At 37.1% G+C, this 19822-nt stretch overlaps 2 protein-coding genes across 2 annotated transcripts in view; one reads left to right on the top strand and one right to left on the bottom strand.

Annotated features, from left to right (window-relative positions):
* Window positions 1-154: 154 nt before the first annotated feature.
* Window positions 155-10551, bottom strand: LOC140152675 (endoglucanase E-4-like). Its single transcript, XM_072175129.1, has 13 exons — window positions 10384-10551; window positions 8722-9066; window positions 7196-7705; window positions 6026-6467; window positions 5626-5787; window positions 4679-4863; window positions 4276-4435; window positions 3958-4057; window positions 3475-3649; window positions 2661-2805; window positions 2318-2504; window positions 1306-1487; window positions 155-907 (listed from the first exon to the last, which is right to left on the bottom strand). Exons 4-13 carry the CDS (start codon window positions 6426-6428, stop codon window positions 861-863), a joined length of 1746 nt encoding a protein of 581 aa, XP_072031230.1. The 5' UTR covers window positions 6429-6467; window positions 7196-7705; window positions 8722-9066; window positions 10384-10551; the 3' UTR covers window positions 155-860.
* An 8677-nt stretch (window positions 10552-19228) lies between these two features.
* LOC140152677 (CCAAT/enhancer-binding protein zeta-like) overlaps window positions 19229-19822 on the top strand; it is a 31952-nt gene continuing 31358 nt past the window's right edge. Inside the window, exon 1 of the mRNA XM_072175131.1 lies at window positions 19229-19382. Coding sequence (XP_072031232.1) covers window positions 19254-19382 — 129 coding nt within the window. The 5' untranslated portion in view covers window positions 19229-19253. The remainder of the gene's footprint in view (window positions 19383-19822) is intronic.

Here is a 19822-nt window from a genome sequence, read left to right on the forward strand (position 1 = left end):
TTGACTGTTGAACTTTTTTTTGTATTTATAATATGTTATCCGTTTAAACTTGCATTATATCCCAACTATAAAAAATTGTACAGCTATATATACATTTAAACCAATACACTTTAATGAATAAACAATTCCAATATTTCAGGTATTTTCAGCTGACTTTTGAAAAGTAACGTTAAAACAAAATAATACGGTACTCGAATTGAAGTACCGTACCAATATATTTTCAATAAATTGTTAGCGGTAGACCTTAATATCAAACTGAACATATCGGTACATCTTAGATCGTCGGTAACGACGGTCCCTGGTGCATGGTGACAAAATTTTGTACAACCATTATCCATAATTCGTGTGTAAAAGTTGCCCAGTGTAAGTAGGAAACCCCATACTACATGTTGCCAAAATCTGCCATGTGCCCGGGCCATGTGCTTATTCCTTTTCGCCTGTTTACGTTCAAATTGATCCAAAATACATTGAAGAAGTTCTGGAAAAAATGGTATCCACCCCTAGATACTTCACAGATTCTTGAGCACAGAAAAATATTTGTGAATCCCTGTTCCGAAAACCTGGCTATACGTCACTGCACTGGTTCATATATCCCGTTTGCATGGTTTGTGGGCACTTCCATCATGTGAGCATTGATACAGTATTATGGTTTCTACCTTTATCTTACTACATGGTTGTGCCTATTTCGTTAATTTGTTTATTTTTCAAGAATTTCAGAATCCAAACGCAACCAAACAAAAATCAAGCATCCCTTAATCTGAGCAAATTAATGATTATTAATCTTGGGCGTTTCCTAGTAAAATTCATATGATAATAAATTCTCTCCGGGCATTCTCTCAGTTATCCAAAGTTTTCGCTAGTTACGACTGATTTTGTAAATCTCCAGCAATATAGCGCCCATAAATACCTGAAAAAAAAATAAAAAAGGGTAAACTATCAGCAATCTAGAAATCTATTGCAAAAGGTGTGTTTACCGTTTTCCAAAAATTGTCATACGAAATTTTAACGAAAATCACTCAAATGATTAGCAGTTAGCAGTCTGGACCACTTCACTAACATAATTCTCGACATGTATCTGTCTGTTGCGTTCCAGCGGTGGACAAAACCGGGGATAGCAAGCCATGAGTGTCAGCGTTTCGTGTCAGCGTTTTCGTGTCTATAATCATGTGTACTCGGATGATTGCGCAATCGATTCATGTGGGATGAGGAAGTCCCCGTTGAGGGTTAGGGTTAAAGAATGGCCGGATGAATGGATGATTCATTGATTAATGATTGATTAATTTAATTAAATTGACACTGATTTACCTGCAACAGCCGACTGGAACCCAGCATTGTAGTCTGTTGCAACCTCATTATAAATGTAGTCATTGCGGTTATCAGTAAAGCCATCATTATTATTGGGACCACCAACAAGGGCGCCATACAAGATCTGTGGGTTAGGACCATCAGCATCTTTATAACAAGTGTTTGATTCTGCGGGACAGGAACTGTAAGAAAGAAAAAGGCTTAAGTTCAGATGTCTATTAGACTGGTAATACTTGTTTTATTTATTCTGATTTGACTGTTTCATTTTAGCCGATGGATACCTCTACAAAGATGGGCATCTCTATAAATGCATGGAGGGTCGGGGCCTGGCCCTGACCCTGGTTTATTGATTACTCATAGTGCAGTTACATGCACGGCAAATTCACCGTGACCTTTCCAGCCATAAACCCGCTTATTGAAGATTAAACCGATATATGCAGTACTAAACCATTATATAGTAATCTATTATTATTATTATTATTATTATTGTCCAATGCAAATTTATTACCATCCGATAATATTAATCCAATGAGCGACCGAATTGTCCGCTACGGACGACTAATCCAATCGATAATGACGCTATTGACATGTACGAGCGGAGCTCCACTGACCGAGTTTTGGGGTATTTTTCACTGGTTTGCAGCTGTTTGCTGTCATTTACTCATCAAGGCGGACCACCGTTATTATAAGGACTATGCCAATTATTTAAAGATTGACATGTAGAGAATAAGCCACACTTGATTGACAGAAAGCACTAAATTTGTATGTTCCCCCGTTATTAAAGCTTGTACCGGGTTGAAGATTCAGATATTTGGAAAAGAATAAGTAATTGAAACATACAGCAAGTACTAAAATCATAGCTTTTATACTTTTTGATATATGATGCTAACTAGTTCATCCCCTATAGCTACAACACAGCGCTACCAGTAGGGTTCAATTTCCTATTGTGAGTGCCCAGTGTTGTGTGCATATATGTAGTTAACAATAACTGCATAATGTATGCTTTAATTACCTTGAGCGGTGATGTGGTTCCGTGGGAGGGTTATTCCCAAACCCAACGACATAACTGCGGCCTGGAGGATTATTCGGCCCTCTATCACCAAGCATGTAATTGATCTGACTCTCGGCAAAATTCTGGTAAACTATTGTCTTTGCTGGAATGTATTCAGCGGCTACCAAGCTGAGAAAAGCCATGTTAGCTGGAATGTACAGAAATAAAAGTTAATAATAAACATTAATCACGTGAATAACAATGTTAATTACGTTGCTTGACTCTTGAGGTACGTACACAGTACATTCCCTCGCCATACACCACTCCTTAAATAGCTCTCCTTCCCAGCAATCATTGCACTCACCTGAGTATCTGTTCGCTCCCCACTGACTTCGATAGGCTAGACCCAGGGGTGTATAGGGTATGGAACCTCCTGGTAGCCAAATTTGTATAGCATTCTCAACATCTGTCTGATACTGACTCTCACCAGTGAGCATGTACAGGAGCAACTGTAGGAAACAAATATATTAAAATCATCAAGAGAAGTCATAATAACAATAATTATTGATTTTGAATGACTCGATTTTTTTCTGTATCCAGTTTAGAATAGCGGTGTCACGTTTTCTTGACTCGCGCGCCGCGTCTATCATGCTATTTTAAAGAATATCTGGAATATTTCAGTATTTTAAAAAACATAATGTTCATAATATAAGACTAGAGGTTAAATATTATATGATTTGAGTTTGATCTGAGTGTGATTTCAATGATCTGATACTTATATTTACCGGGCCTATTTATCATCCCAAGAGAGCCCATATATATTATAGCCTATATCATATAATTGATAATAATGATTTGATTTTGTTTGTTTAAACAGTCGTTCCGTGCGAAGACACACTTGGGTCCTGATGGGACCAGGCTCGAACAAAATGCGTAAGTCAGACTAAAAAGCTTATCATGCTGACCTATATGGAAAGAGAAGTAAAAAACATATTTTAAGATAGACATGATAGAGAACAAGGAAAGGAAGGCCACTACCAACAATCAAGTGAACAATTTTACTGTCCGCCTTTGGGTCAAGAGAAAGAAATGCATAATCCAATCTCAACTGCCACTAAGCCACGGCTGTTTGATTTGGATTTTATTTTATTTTATTTTATTGTAATCATGACATCTACCTGTACTCCAGCCTTCTTATCATCCCAAGAGAAAGCCCACGGTTCAGTTTGCAGATTAAATGTCTGGTAATGATTCTTTGCTTCAATCAAATGGTTGGTTGCAACGCCCTTAGCAGCATTGGCCTTGTATATCCAGGCTGCAGCCCAGGCTAACTCGTCTCCATAACCACTGGAACTGAAAGGTAAATTAGCATTAATACATTAGCCCTAACCTTTTAAAGAACTTTATCTATTCAAAAATTTAAACTATTCTAAGACTTTGCAGCAAAACCAACAATGTTGACACCTACTCCTACTTGTGTTCCAACATAATGGAGAGACCTCCTTCAATACCCGGTTCCAAGCTGCACAGTCTAATGTATGTAATAATTGCCGGAACACTTGTTCGTTCACCTTTCGAATTCTGACTACAATTGACTGTTAGTTTCATTTTAAATTGCTCAAAAATAAAGGTCATAATTTGAAATGAAATATTTCACTTACGAATAGTAACCCCCTGCATCTGTAGAGACGCCGCGATAGTTATGGGCAAAGGCGTATAGCTCGGCAGCACTGTCCAACAAAGCATCTGCGTATGTTTCATCTATTTACAAAAGCAGAAGGAAAATATTGATTGCCAATTTCTGTTAAGAAAAATATATCAGACATTTATTTTCAGGCTGCTGTGGATAAGTATTAAAGTTTGCATAATGGCAGATAAATTGCATGTGAATTTGGACGGGACTATGCAAACATTTTATTTGTGTGTTGGGGTGGGTTGGTGTGAGTGTTTGAGGGGTGGTTGCTCTTGGAGGTCCTTACCAGAATCACGGAAAACAATAGAAGAAGCTGCTAGAGCAGCGGCAGTCTCCCCTGCTACATCTGATCCAGGGTTATTGGTATCCAGTTTGAAGGATGGTCTGTATCCTGTGTAGTCTTCAGGACGCCCCCAGAATGCATGATCAGCACCTCCATCTCCAACCTGTAGAGAACAGCGGAGGATAACAATTAAATTATGCTTATACCTACGACACAAACGAAATAAAGGGAGCATTAACAGTATATGACTGTTACTTGACTATTTTAGGGAGTGAAGAAAATCACTGTCACTGTGGTAAGAATATAACCCACATTACCCCTCCTACATGTCAGAAGTCCTGAACATTATAGCTCATTATCACCCTACTTTGTTTTTTATTATACCTGGTACCAAAAACTACCTTACCTGTCCATAAAATTCATTAGGTCCAGTGTGACACTTAAGAAAGTAATTAGTAGCCCATTTAAGACAATCCAACATCCAGTCCCACTGTTGAGCTGCAATGTAGGCATCTTTAAACTCAATTGCACCCCATGCTAGTACAGTAGCACTTTGAGCCATTGGTAGGCCAAATTTCACATGATCACCAGCTGTATGTTAAGAAATACAAAAATTATATAAAATATATTTTGGCTGACCAGAAAGACAACATCCTCCCCCATCATTCCCAATTGTTGATTTTCATCATAAAATAGTATAACTAACATCACGACATTTAGGATGCGCGCTCAAAATCATCATACTCCCGACTACTGGACTGAGCTTACTGAACTTGCCTATCCGTGCTATCCATCTGGAAAGACCAGATGAATAGCACAGTTGTTGCCATAGATATCAACACCCTTGCAGAACTTCAATTTCTATTCAGTTTGTCTCAGCGGCGTAGCTGGGATTTTTCCAGGGGGGGGGGGGGCAAGCCTGTATGGGGCGGGGGCCCAAATCTACCAAATTTCCCTGCACTAGGGGGGGACAGGGGGGGGGGCCCAAATAGACAATTTTGCCAGGCTTATTGATAATAATCATAAAATATTGCATATCGTATGGCTTCTCAAACTCTCTGCCCCTTCTCTTCCTCTCTCCCCTCTCTCCTCTCTTTTCTCTTTTCTCCTCCTTTTTCCTCTTTTTTCCTTGCACTAGGGGGCGGGGGCCCAAATAGGCAATTTTGCCAGGGGGGCAATTGCCCCCCCTGCCCCCCGGCAGCTACGCCACTGGTTTGTCTCCGTCTGGAAATCAAGACCTTGGTCTATCCGATAGCGGTATTCCTCCCCTAAATTTACAGTTTGTGGTATAAATGTTTCTCTCCTCCCTTGCCTACTGTCTGTTCACGTATCTAAACGTTCTTGCAAACTTACCATCAAACCATCCTCCATTAAGGTCCACATTATTATCACTTCCATCATCTTCAAAGCTGTCATGTCTCCACGTGACTCTCTGATTAGACAGGAGAGTTCCAGATCTTTGCGCTTCATAGAACAGGATAGATTTCTCGAGAACTTCATAGTATGGATAAGGCACTGTAAAAAGAGTGCATACCGTACCGTTATAGATCAAATGTGGCCAGATCAATTATTATGCTACTTATAACCAGAATAATGTGCTAATACTGGTACGGAAATTTGAGCATGTTTATAATATGACTCATCACTTTAAGATTCTCAAAGGGTTTTGTTTGTTTGAAGCAAGCAAGCTAGCACCAAGGCAAGAAAACAAACAAACAAATAAACAAACAGAAACAGACAAGCAAAATCTTACTTCCAGGAACAGTCGCAGGTGTTTGTGTAGCTGTTCCTTGTGCATTTGTTGCAGGTGGTATGGTGGTAGCAGGACGTGTAGTTGTTGCAGGTTTGGCAGTGGTTGCAGCTGGTCTAGTAGTGGTTGCAGGTCGTGTGGTTGTTGCAGGTTTGGCAGTGGTTGCAGGTGATCTAGTGGTGGTTGCAGGTAGTGTGGTGGTTGCAGGTGGTCTAGTAGTGGTTGCAGCAGGTTGATTTGTCTGCCCAGATTGTCCAGTTCCACAAATAGGTTGGCCGGATAGCTGTGGATCCCATAATGGCTCGTTATCTTGATTACCAGAATACGTCGCTATGAAATCAAGTGTCAGGGTCTGACCTGGTGAAAGATTACCATTGTAGTCTTTGTTGTTTAAGGAGTATGTCATTTGGTCACCACTGTTGGATGTTTCCACAGCGTTCCAAATCTAAAATGAAAATAAAAACAAACACATACACGTCACACCCACTACTGCAACCCTTTCTTGAGATGGGATTACAAGTTCAAGTTCAAAATTAGTTTGTTCACACAATCTCATCTGGTAATTCGTCAAATCACCTCATCTCTGGTTGACCATGAAGTACTTCAATTCCATCATGTACAACATCCTTCTACGCGTCATAATTTTCTCTATGCAAGACACTAATACACAAGCCATGTTTTCGTGCAAGACAAGCTAAGACACTTCAGTTTCGTAAGACCCGGGCGTAAGACGTGTCTTTGAAGCCCGCTTTGAAGCCCGCTTTGAGACATCAGACTGGAGGACATGTCTTTGTGTCTTAGATGGGGTTTTCATTTTTTATGTCGAGCATATCTAGGCATTAACAGCTGAAATCTAGGAGATAACGCTGAATAATCTTCGGCCAGGCACAAGTGACCTGGTGAACGAAGCAGGTCGCCGTATATAGCTGGTCGGGACAATTTGTACAGGACAGTCAAGTGTTGTTTGTTTCTATTTACTTTGATTTATATTGTCGAAGACGGATCTATTGTCAAGACATATATATGCTGCCAAGACACCAGTTTTACAGTGTACCAGTACATTATGAACACGCACTTGAAGACTGTAAATGATTTATTTGACTGGGATTTAGCTGAAGTAGGCCTACTACCGTGCTGGAAAGGAAGCATCAAAATCCGGACATCGAAACTTACCTGAAGACCATTAACTGGTTTAGAAAAATGGAGCTCCAAAGTCCAGGAATTCGTTGCAGTTGTGATGGGAATACTGAACTCTCCTCTCACATTACCAGACCATCTGTGTAAAACTTTTATGTTGGAACTACATGTGCATGTGCTTACTCGACATCCGATCGCAGTTGTTGTGTATCTTGTTGTTGGTGTTTGTGTTGTCGTTGGCTTTTGCGTTGTTGTTGTTGGTGCTTGTGTTGTTGTCGGTGCTTGTGTTGTTGTTGGTTTTTGCGTTGTTGTTGGTGTTTGCGTTTGCGTTGTCGTTGTAGCTTGCGTTGTTGCCGCAGCAGCAGCACAATTACATTTAGGACTATAATCCTCTAGTCGAGGATAGACTGTTGGCTGGAGGAGTCCAGTATACGAAACGATGAATTCTTGTACCAGTTGGGTTGTTACATCGGCATTGTATGACAAGTTCTCAACTGTGTAAGTGAATCCGTCATCTACAGTACCCCTGTTGTTCCCATTAGATGGCTGTAAGAGAATAAGCAAAACAAAAATATATCATTCATATTGGAATTAAAAGAGAGGGGGGAGGAAGGGCGGGCTAGAGGCTAGAGGGAGAGAGGAAGAGAGGGGAGGGACAGGTAGAAGCGAGAACGAGATGGGGGATATAAGAGGGGGGGGAACCAAGCAAACACAAATAGCTTTCGACATAATTCGCAAAAGGTTAGAAAAGGTTGTGGCGGGAAACGCTTAAATGGCAGGTAATATAAAGGGATTTCTTAACATTCAAAAACAATTTTTGAAAACTTACTGGTACTGTATACTGCAAAACGTTATTTAAAGAATCGGATAGCAACGTTTGCACAGTATTTTTGTGAGCCCTAAGAGCACATCCGACACACCAAAGTGCGTTCTGAATACGAGGAATGTCCTTCTGATATCAAATAATTTTGATATTTTTTAACTCGCGACATAATACAAATTTTATGGCAAATTATTACAAATTGATATTATTGACATTTAACAGTCCTGGAAGTAAACTTATAAATCTAATGATATGCACTTAAAGTGTATGTAGACCATTATTTGACCATTTTGACCTTTCTTTTTGAAGATATACATTTTTTCCCAAAAAGACCTAAAAGTTTTATATAGGTCTTTTGGGGAAAATTATTTGATATCAGAAGAACATTCCTCGGTTTTTTTTATTCATAATGCAATTTGATGTGTCTGTTGTGCTCTCATGTCCACAAAAATGCTGCGTAAACGTTGCTATCCGTTCCCATAAGTGCTGAAAAAGTGTTTGCAAAAATATTTTGCAGTAACATTTTGACAATATTTTAAAATGTTGTTGCAGTCTATTTCCATACTAAATGTTTTAAAACGTTTTCATGACCTTTATAAAACCCGATATTTAATGTTATTAAAACGTTTTCAGCAAACCCAAAACCCGAACTATAACCCGTTTTAAAACGTTTTAAAAACGTTTTGTGTTTGTGTTTACTGGGAATTAATGGGCTGACGATTTATACATGAAAACTAACCCAAATAGATGAAACAGGATCAGAAAACTGCAGAAGCAATGTCCATCCTGAAGTTATTGGTGTTGATAATGGGATTGTCACTTTAACTTTCACATTACCAGGCCATGAATCTAAGATATCTACTTGATATCCACAAGCACATCGGTAATCATCAGCCCCCCTTGCTGGGTCTGGAAGAGGTGTCACCTGAAGCTGCACTGTGGCTATGCTACCTGATGCTCCACTGGTAGACCCCGAGAAATCTTGCGCAAGAAAGCTACTAGTGACGATAGAATTGTATGATTTGTTCTTCACAAGATATACACGGTTGTCGTTGGAAATGGAAACAATGTCAGCATTCCAAATCTGTATAGTAACGAAGAAAATTGAAACATTGTGAAGAGAACACAATTCATGCATTTAATATGCAAAGACATGCAACACATGGACCCAACCAACAGTGGACCTCCACGGAACCGAATTAACCGACAACACCGACCGGACACATCAGACCCTAGGTCTATACAGGCTGTATCAAAATGATTGGTACGGCCCAATAATTGTTTAGTTTATTGAAAAGTGTGCTTCATCAATACAACATCGGATCGGATCCTTTTAAAATGACTTATGAACCTTCACAAAATTGTATACAAATTAGGCTGATGTAATAACGTATCAGATTTGTCCATAATCGCTGGAAACGGATGGGTATACCAATCATTTTTATAGCCTACAGCCCGGGCTACATCCTTTAGTCTCTCCTATGATCCGAGCAAAAGTCGACATTAGTTTAAACAGCTTCGTGCGCACTGGCCCATCACATACCTTCCTTTGGGGCTAAAAAAGTCTGAAATTGATATTTTTCGCGCTCTTCGCGAACTCAAAAAAAGTCTTAGTAAAACGGAAACAAAATATGCTCGTCCCCCAAAGGTAACGGTAAAGGAGGGGTGGGGTGTGTGTGTGAACTCGGTTTAATCTATTGTTGCCATAAATATTCATGCATACTTATTTAAGGGTAGACGCGGTATTGTTGGTGCAGCTAAAATATCGATTTTCATTATCTAAATCAATAAATTATTGAAAAATAACACTTTGATGTTTTGCAAAAATTCATTCTGCAAAATCATATGCTTAGAAAACTTGCTTGATTTATTGTTGTTAATGAGTTATGTGCGTTTTACAAAAGTGTTGTTGTTTTAGCCCTCTTTACAACATAACTCAAGAACCACAGGACCTACAAAAGTATATTTGTGATATTTGAATTCTTCTACACATTCGCTATGAAATGATAATTGCAATTTTTGCCAAAGCTCACTACCATTCGCAAGATGATGTGAACTACCAAATCGCAACAGCCTAACAACTGCTAGCCTTAAAGTGTTTAAGAAGTGAATGCCTGTTATTGAATGGCAAGGTCTGCTATATACAACTCACAGCTATCCAAATCACAAATCAACCATACACGCTTTGATAAACATTAAACAAACACTAAATAAACACCAAATAACTCTTCTTTTTTCAACTCTTTTCCACACTTTAGTCTTTGACTAGTCACAAATTCATACACAAGGTAAGGGGAAATCGGTAATGAAACTATAAACAACTAATATTTGTATTTGTAAAATGATTCTTTCACACTTTGATATATTGCAGAAATATGAAAAGCAAAAGTCAATTGTTTACCTGAAAATTTGTCACCGCCTGGTTAAAAGTGAGCGTCACCGTCCATCCGTAAAGAATTGACTCAGAAAGTGGAATGTCAAATCTACCGTTAAAACCGCCACTCCAAGAACCTGTGACGACTGAGTCCAGTGCATTGGTTTGACCCGTGGCTAACAACAGCCATATAAAGATGCTAATAACCATGTTTAAAAAGTTCTGAAAAGTAAGGGTTATTATTTGTTATTTACGCTATTGGGACATTAGGTATATATAGTTTATCAAAATACAACAACACAGACTATACGTTGTGTAAAAAAGGTCAACATAACTTTACCGAAAGTAATTCGAAAGTTAAAAAGAGTCAAAAGACACGAAGTATCAAAAGTAAACCATTCGACAGTATGCCTGAACGAAAGGGCTACTGATAACATAATTCGTCACACTCATAGCAAAACTGTCTAAGTCATTATTACATCTGTGAATTTTGTTCATTATTACATGTTTATCATTTGCAATTTTGATTTTCTGAGTAATAAACCCATAATTAATCAAATTTCCAGCCGCATTCTTCATTAAAGGAGGATTTCGTGATCCTAGCATCCTCTTTTTATGACATTTTTCAGTAGATATCCACGAAAAAAGCTTATTTCCAAAATTTCAGTTGATTCCGATTTTGCGTTTGCGAGTTATGGATTATGTTGTGTATTACACTGCTCCATAGACAATGTGTTGTAATTTCGTTCTGGTACACCAGAACGAAATTCAAATTTGGCGATATTTTTGCTAAACGAATTAACCTGCAAGAAATATTTGGTACATAAACATTATGTAGCCAGAGGTATCCAGTGGTGTAAAAATCTCAACTTTTTTGGGGAAAAGTGGGGGGATGAGGCTGTGAATCACGAAATGCCCCTTTAACTTGAGGAATATACATTATACATCTCTTTTGATATATTGATTTACCACTAAAGAATACGTTACACCCATTCAAAAGATAGTCATTTCGTAATGTTTCAAGTTCAGGACCAAGTTCAAAATGAAATTGGTGATCCGTAACATTTGTTTACATGTTTTTTTATATTTTTTTCCACTCTAAAGAATACGTTACACCCATTCAAAAGATATAGTCATTTCGTAATGTTTCAGTTCAGGACCAAGTTCAAAATGAAACTGGTGATCCATAACATTTATTTACATGTTTTTTTTAAATATTTCTTTTATGAAACATGGAATTACGAAATAGACACTACTACAACGAGTAAAAACCATAAAACACTGGGTAAGCCTACACCATATAGCTTAATGTATTGGGGGGGGGGGGGGTGGGGGGGCTAGCATAATAAAGAGATTTTTAAACGTTGGGCTGTTCGGGACCACATATGACTCAAAAGACAAATAACGTTTAAATCATTATGTCCCGTATATTGTACTTGTACTCCGCGCCGATTTAGTCAAAATAGGGATGATGCATAATGTAGCATAGGGAAACGCGCAATATCTGATACCATTTGAACAAAACTACTGATTTCAGTGATTTTTGAGATGACAAAAAGGTCATCTAAGAATGGCTTTTATCACACAAGTTCTTTAGTTGTTTAGTTTTGTTGTGTGTACTTAAACTATAATTATGGGTCTATGTGCAATGAACACTATTAAAAGTATCATTAACCCTTGTTTAGATTTATCAGTCAAATTGAATGAAACAAACAAGTTATTTTAATTCAATTAAGAAAGTTCAACGAATTGTTTTTGAGTGTCGTCTATTGAATTCGAGCCGTCTGTATCATAATAGATACCGGCCCTATCATGCATCATGATCGTCAGTCGTGAAATACTATATAATTCGACTTCTCATTGTATCATGAGCACAATTTCAAAAAAAAAGGGAGAGAAAAAAGAAAAGAAAACTAAAAACGGAATCAAACTTATTTACTTTCTTATTATCAGAACCCATTTTAAATTAAACTGAGCCATTGATTAAGATTTGCCATCCCTCTCTTTTCCGAATTACAGTTCATGACCACACGGTAAAAAAGAAACGAACTCAAAATATTTACCTTGAACTTCACAGTCTGCCACGCACAGGTTTTCCTTAGTTTTCAGTACCTATTCTGTTATCCTAGGCAGCTCGAGTTGACCCACCGCTACAATATTATTCTGGACTACTTCTTAGTCAAATTCAAAATGTATTTTGAATTCTTAATACTATGGCATGATATTTCTTCGGCTTTATATAATAATTTGCCTTAGGATCGAACACAACTGCGCCTGCGTACGCATGTGTGACGTCTAAATTATAGCGAACGTTTTTCTGAATTGATGAACCGTATACTGCGATATACCATACTTATTACTCACCATGCAATTTTCTGTCTGATTTCACTGTTTCAACGAAGTTGTGTAATGAGGTGAAACAAAGCAGCAAAAATCTTTTATACAAAAATGAAAAAGCATTTGCAACAATTAAAAGTGACGGTGCAGTTTTGGGGCCAAATTGGGTCATGTCCGCGTCAACAAACATCTGTAAAAAATAACGCGTTTTGATTCAGATGATGCAAGAAGTTCAGGAACGAAACAAGTTCACATTTTGTGACGTAAATAGTTTCTCAGAAATTGCACGATACAAAGTACGACAAATAAAATTATGAAAACAAGAAGACATCTATTCAGGGAAGGCAACTGGCTCTCTCTTGCTCAATAATTACAAAGCGGGAGAATATGACAATGCTGATGCTATCTACGGTACTAGATATGCAGCATCAACGTTACACGTGGTACACATCATTAATAGATGACAATGCTAATGCTATCTACGGTAGACAGTTTCAACGTTACACATGGTACACATCATTAACAGATGACAATGCTAATGCGATCTACGGTAGACAGCATCAACGTTACACATCATACACATCATCAATAGATGACAATGCTAATGATATTAATAGATGACAATGCTAATGCTATCTACGGTAGACAGCATCAACGTTACACATGGTACACATCATCAATAGATGACAATGCTAATGCTATTAATAGATGACAATGCTAATGCTATCTACGGTAGACAGCATCAACGTTACACATGGTATACATCATTGATAGATGACAAAGCTGATGCTATCTAAGGTAGACATCATCAACGTTACACATAGTACACATCATCAATAGATGACAATGCTTATACTATCTACGGTAGACAGCATCAATGTTACACATGGTACACATCATCAATAGATGACAAAGCTGATGCTATCTAAGGTAGACATCATCAACGTTACACATGGTACACATCATCAATAGATGACAATGCTTATACTATCTACGGTAGACAGCATCAATGTTACACATGGTACACATCATCAATTAGACTTCTCCGTAGTCCACTTGCCCATTTTGCATACTCTGGCTATCACATTTAAGCATAAAACTCTGATTTATATTGATTTGTGTGCAACTGATAGATTTTCACATCTGTATCTGATCTTTTCAGTCACCGCACTCCCTCTGTTTGTTAGCTTCCCAAGTGGACTACTGACTTTGCCTTCGGGTTAAGATTTTTAACACGGGACTCTATGGAGAACTAAAATTGGCCATGATGTAATGCATCTTGAAATGGATTTGCCTTGTGATTGGTCGCGATATCTCGCTATGGTTTAAATCTTCCGGGCCCGCGCCATTACCATTACCTACACCGTACACAACTATCTGTGGTATTTGCGGCGCTTTTGTGTTGACGCGAAAGTTAATCACTCATCAAACATCTAGCGCGTCTTGTACTATACCATGCTTATACTTGTGGTTAATAGACTGATAAACAAGTGTGCTTGACGGTGTGTTTTTAGAGAGCAAAGTCCCGGGGTAAAGTTCTGCTTAAAATTCAAAGTCCATACATAGTCGGATTTTCGGGGTTCGCTATATCAATAAACTGGTAGATTCCAAAATCAGAATTGTTCAGTATTAAAGTGAGCCATTATAATTATGCAAGATAGTGTTGCATTCAATTACTTTTATTGTCACTAATCATCTGTTATTTTAAACTCTTTATGACCATTTTACTATATTTTAATAAACATCATTATAATTTTGAGTTCAACGAAATGGGTTCATCATGACTAATAATAACATATTTTTAATAAAATTCGACTATGGCATAGTCTAATCACCAATAGATGACAATGCTATCTACGGTAGACAGCATCAACGTTACACATGGTACACATCATCAATAGATGAAAATGCTAATGCTATTAATAAATGACAATGCTAATGCTATCTACGGTAGACAGTATCAACGTTACACATGGTACACATTATTGATAGATGACAAAGCTGATGCTATCTGAGGTAGACAGCATCAACGACACATCATCAATAGATGACAATGCTAATGCTATCTACGGTAGACAGCATCAACGTTACACATGGTACACATCATCAATAGATGACAATGCTAATGCTATTAATAGATGACAATGTATTATGCTATCTACGGTAGACAGCATCAACGTTACACATGGTACATCATTGATATATGACAAAGCTGATGCTATCTAAGGTAGACAGCATCAACGTCACACATGGTACACATCATAGATGACAATGCTAATGCTATCTACGGTAGACAGCATCAACGTTACACATGGTACACATCATTGATAGATGACACAGCTAATGCTATCTACGGTAGACAGTATCAACGTTGCACATCATACACATCATCAATAGATGACAATGCTAATGATATCTACGGTAGACAGCATCAACGTTACACATAGTACACATCATCAATAGATGACAATGCTGATGCTATCTATACGGTAGACAGCATCAACGTTACACATAGTACACATCATCAATAGATGACAATGCTGATGCTATCTACGGTAGACAGCATCAACGTTACACATGGTACACATCATTAATAGATGATAATGCTGATGCTATCTACGGTAGATAGTATCAACGGTACTTGGTACACATGGCACACTTAAATCACTAAAAATTTGATTTACTGTGATTCACAGAGCTGAGGTTCGGCGTCCTTTTTAAGGGTAGACGAGGTATTGTTGGTCGAAGCAACCTAACAATCGATTTTCATTAGACTAGATCAATATAATATTGAAAAATAACACCTTGATGTTTTGCAAAAGTTCATTCTGCAAATCATATACTTTGCAAACTTGCTTAATTTATTGTTGTTAATGAGTTATGTACGTTTTACAAAAGTGTTGTTGTTTCAGCCCTCTTTACAGCGTAACTCAAGAACCGCAGCACCTATAAAAGTATATCTGTGATATTTTAATTCTTCTACACACTCGCTATGAATTGAGCAATACAGTTTTTGCCAAAGCTCACTACCATTCGTAAGATGCTGTGAACTACCAAATAACAACAGTTTAAAATAATTAATAACCTTAAGGGATGGGGTATGAACGTTTGGACAGTATTTATTGTGGGACATTAGAGCACATCAGACATATCGAATTGCATTCTGAATACGAAGAATGTTCTTCTGATATCAAATAATTTTGATTTTTGAAATTCGCAATGTAATACACATTTTATGGCAAATCATTAAAAATTGATATTTTTGATATTTAACAGTACTCGAAGTAAACTTTATAAATCTGATGATTTATACTTAACGTGTATGTAGGTGGAATGAAAAGCCGACGATCAATTGAAAATTTTGACCTTTCGTATTGAAGATATGGATTTTTTCCCAAAACACTAGGTCTTTTGGGAAAAAATCGATATCTTCAATATGAAAGGTCAAAACTTTCAATTGATCGTCGGCTTTTCCTCCCAGCTACATACACTTTAAGAATATATCATTAGATTTATCAAATTTACTTCGAGGACTGTTATATAGGCCTATAAAAAAAATTTGAAAAATATCAAATATTTATAATTTGTCATAAAATTTGTATTATATCGTGATTTTCAAAAAATGAAAATTATTTGATATCAGAAAGACATGCTTCGTATTCAGAATGCAATTCGATACGTCTGAGGTGCTCTCATGTCCCATAAAAAATACTGTCAAAACGCTCATTCCAGATCCCTTAAACCAATGGGATGGGACCAACTTTTTAAGGCCCTATGTCACATGATCGATAACGCAAAATAACGAAACATTTTAATAAAACCTAAGAAAAGACCAGAATATTGTAAAAAAACACAAAAATGCACAACATTCTCTAAAATAACGGAAAATATCAATAGATATTCTAAGGTAACACTGAATTTCAGGAGATATTCTAAAATATTTTGTTTTTTTAAGGATACTTTGCGTTTTCGATCAAGTGACATAGGGCCTCTTGCTTGAGATGCGCGAGTGAATTTCCACGTCAAATCACCTGACAGGCAGGGTGGAAGTGCTGTGCTGTGTACCTGCATACACATATTGACGGACCGACCACACGCACTTGAGGAACTCGCGTCGTTTTGAATTGTAATTTTTTTATTTTTTTTTTATCTCCAAGCCCAAAAGTAATATGCTACTTACGAACTTAAAAATCAAAACGAGAAAGATTTTAAATTTTTTTCCGCAAAGGAAAATTTTCCGGAAAAACGCATGTGAATTTTTCATTCTCCATTGAAATGTGTACAAAAGTGAAAAGTTGAAGCCCAAAATTGGCACTTTCCTTAATTTTCAGTGCTTTGAAATTCATGGGAGTAAAAATATGGCCAATTTCGAACATATTATTTTTTCACCCCCCAAAAAAACCCACCCACAATGCCCCCCCATCATTTGGGCAATTTTCAATTTTTGATCATTGAAGCGCTCTTGCTTGAGATGCGCGAGTGAAGGTCCACGTCAAATCACCTGGCAGGCAGGGTGGAAGTTATTTGCTGTGTATATACCTGATACGTACACATACCCGAAAAACCCACCCAAAATGCCCCCCCCATCATTTGAGCAATTTTCAATTTTTGATCATTGAAGAGGCCCTATGTCACATGATCGATAACGCAAAATAACGAAACATATTAATAAAACCTAAGAAAAGACCAGAATATTGTAAAAAAACACAAAAATGCACAACATTCTCTAAAATAACGGAAAATATCAGTAGATATTCTAAGGTAACACTGAATTTCAGGAGATATTCTAAAATATTTTGTTTTTGGGTGGGTGCGGCGTGCCGCACCCACCCTGTATTCTCTGACTATTGACCTACTTTTTCACATGCCGCAGTGTTGAGAAAATATTCGTGCCAGTTATATCCCAAACACCCACAGAGGTGATAGTTTACGGCGAGTTTTGTAATTATTACTCGATTTTGATATGTAAGTAATACGATAAAGTCGTCATAGGCAGTAATGTGTTTGTATTAAAAGAAATAACAAAAATAATTATTTAAGTAATAGAAATACTATTTGGAAATTGCAGCAAGATTTGCAGATGTTTTTATTTGAACAGTACCAGTTCACCAGTTTTGCTAGTTTTCCTAATCTTTGGGCTTGCATCGTGAAGGTCATATATATCATTTTATACTAACAGCTTCGGCATGTACTTAAATACAGCTTGTATGTGCATTGTGTTCAGTGTGTACATAGGCTATTTACTTTTCAAATCTTTGATGCTTGTATAAGGTATTATAGACAAATTATTAGAATGCATGTGCACCAGTAGAAATGGCCCAGGTTGAATAAAATAAATAAACATATGAATGAATATTTTATTCCCTGGATTATTTTTGTTGGGACAAAATAATGATATAGTTTGACGCTTTGAAATACAGTTATGTTAATCATAATAAAGTAAAAAAAAAAAAAAATAATATCGAAATATTGTAAAATCAAACATTTCCCCTCATAAGTTGCAATACAACATATTGAGGAAATTGATATGACAGATTTTAAACTTTGATATGGAAAGATACCCCAGCCCTGTTGTCTCACCAGAGAAGATGAGCAGAAGTCTTTCTATCTGATGATAAAAAAACCCTCTAGGTATGATTACGAAAATGTTTTAAATAACTGTTATCTACAAAAGTTTTATAACCATGTTTTATATAAAATGTTAATATAAAACGTCTTGTGTTATGATGTGAAGGGTTAATATAAAAACAGGGAAAATCTGTTCCAACTGACCAGCAGAGAACAAAGGATAAGCAATAGATCAGATTAAAATCAGGGAAAATATGACACAACTTCCAATGGGGGAATAACAAACGTATTAATAAACGTATAAAGTTAAAAACTCTTTTAACTTTGTTTATACGTTTTGTGTTATTCCCCTATTGGAAATCGATGTTGTGTCATATTTTCCCTGTTTTTAATTGTGAACTTGACTTACTCATTCTTTCATTTCTCTTGACAATTTTTCGTTTGCCCACCCTATTCCTTTTAAAGGAATTTTTTTAAAGGATACTTTGCGTTATCGATCAAGTGACATAGGGCCTTTTTTATGGTCTAATTCTTTTTTTGATCCAACCCTTCATGTCCTAAAAAGAACCCAAAAATGTATGTTATTAATATTAATTCATTAGCTAAAAACTACCGTTTGGAGTTATGGAGTCATAGTAGTGTTACACCCGAATTGTTACTAAGTGCGCAAATTTTGTTGAAAATTAAGCACATTATTGAAATATCCGGGTGAAATATAGGCCTACTTAAAAACACACGTCACACCCACACCCGTCCCCAACTAGGAAGCTTTTCAAAAAGAAAGAAATATTTGGACCTTATATTATTTTTATACCTTAAACCAAAAAAACCTGCAACTGCAAAGCTCTTCAAAAAAAGAAAAAAAAAAGAAAGAAAGAAAGAAAGAAGAAGAAGAAGAGGTGAAGCGGCGGTGCTCGCATACAAAAAGGCAGCGGTGCTCCTAAACAAAAGGAGGAATTTCCTCAAATTCCATAAAGAAACGAAACGAAACTATGGCGACTACCACAGCAAAAAAATTACCACATCGCAGGAAAGGATCAAAGAAGAGATCTAAAGAAAAAGATTCAATCTCTAAACGAGATTTAAGTAAAGAAGCTATCAAGACACTCGGTGGCAATGATGTGAGTAGCATATCAACACTTGTAATGACTTTTTGACGGTATTGTTTAGAACACATGTGTAGCAAGTATGTCGAATTCCACTCCCACGCATTACCATTCAATGGCAATGCAATACCGCGTATGCCACATGTATGCTTGCCATGTTGATCGCATGAATGAGAAATCTATCTACTATTCACGACGACACGATAATTACTGTGTGGATAGAAGGTAGAGGGTGCTAGTAGTCCGAATAATCAGACCCAGAACAAAATATTAATTTCTGACATGATCGTGTACTGGGTCTGAACTGTTTCCATTTGTTCGAAATGTTCTAACTTTCGTATGAACAACCGATAGCTTGTGATACGAAAGTTAGAACTTAAGGATGTTATCGTATGTAACGTTACTTGTTTACATGTACGTGTGATACATGTACGCAGTTGCCATACAGAGTACAA

This window comes from Amphiura filiformis, chromosome 5, assembly GCF_039555335.1.
Source record: "Amphiura filiformis chromosome 5, Afil_fr2py, whole genome shotgun sequence".
Taxonomy (NCBI): domain Eukaryota; kingdom Metazoa; phylum Echinodermata; class Ophiuroidea; order Amphilepidida; family Amphiuridae; genus Amphiura; species Amphiura filiformis.

What these genes read in the sequence shown, in the direction of transcription:
- LOC140152675 (XM_072175129.1), bottom strand. Translation starts at nt 6,428, where the DNA reads ATGACATACTCCTTAAACAACAAAGACTACAATGGTAATCTTTCACCA. An exon ending in CTAATGAATTTTATGGACAG is followed by an intron (nt 4,436 to 4,678) that starts GTAAGGTAGTTT and finishes TGTTCTCTACAG; the next exon opens with GTTGGAGATGGAGGTGCTGA. An exon ending in TATTGTTTTCCGTGATTCTG is followed by an intron (nt 4,058 to 4,275) that starts GTAAGGACCTCC and finishes TTTTGTAAATAG; the next exon opens with ATGAAACATACGCAGATGCT.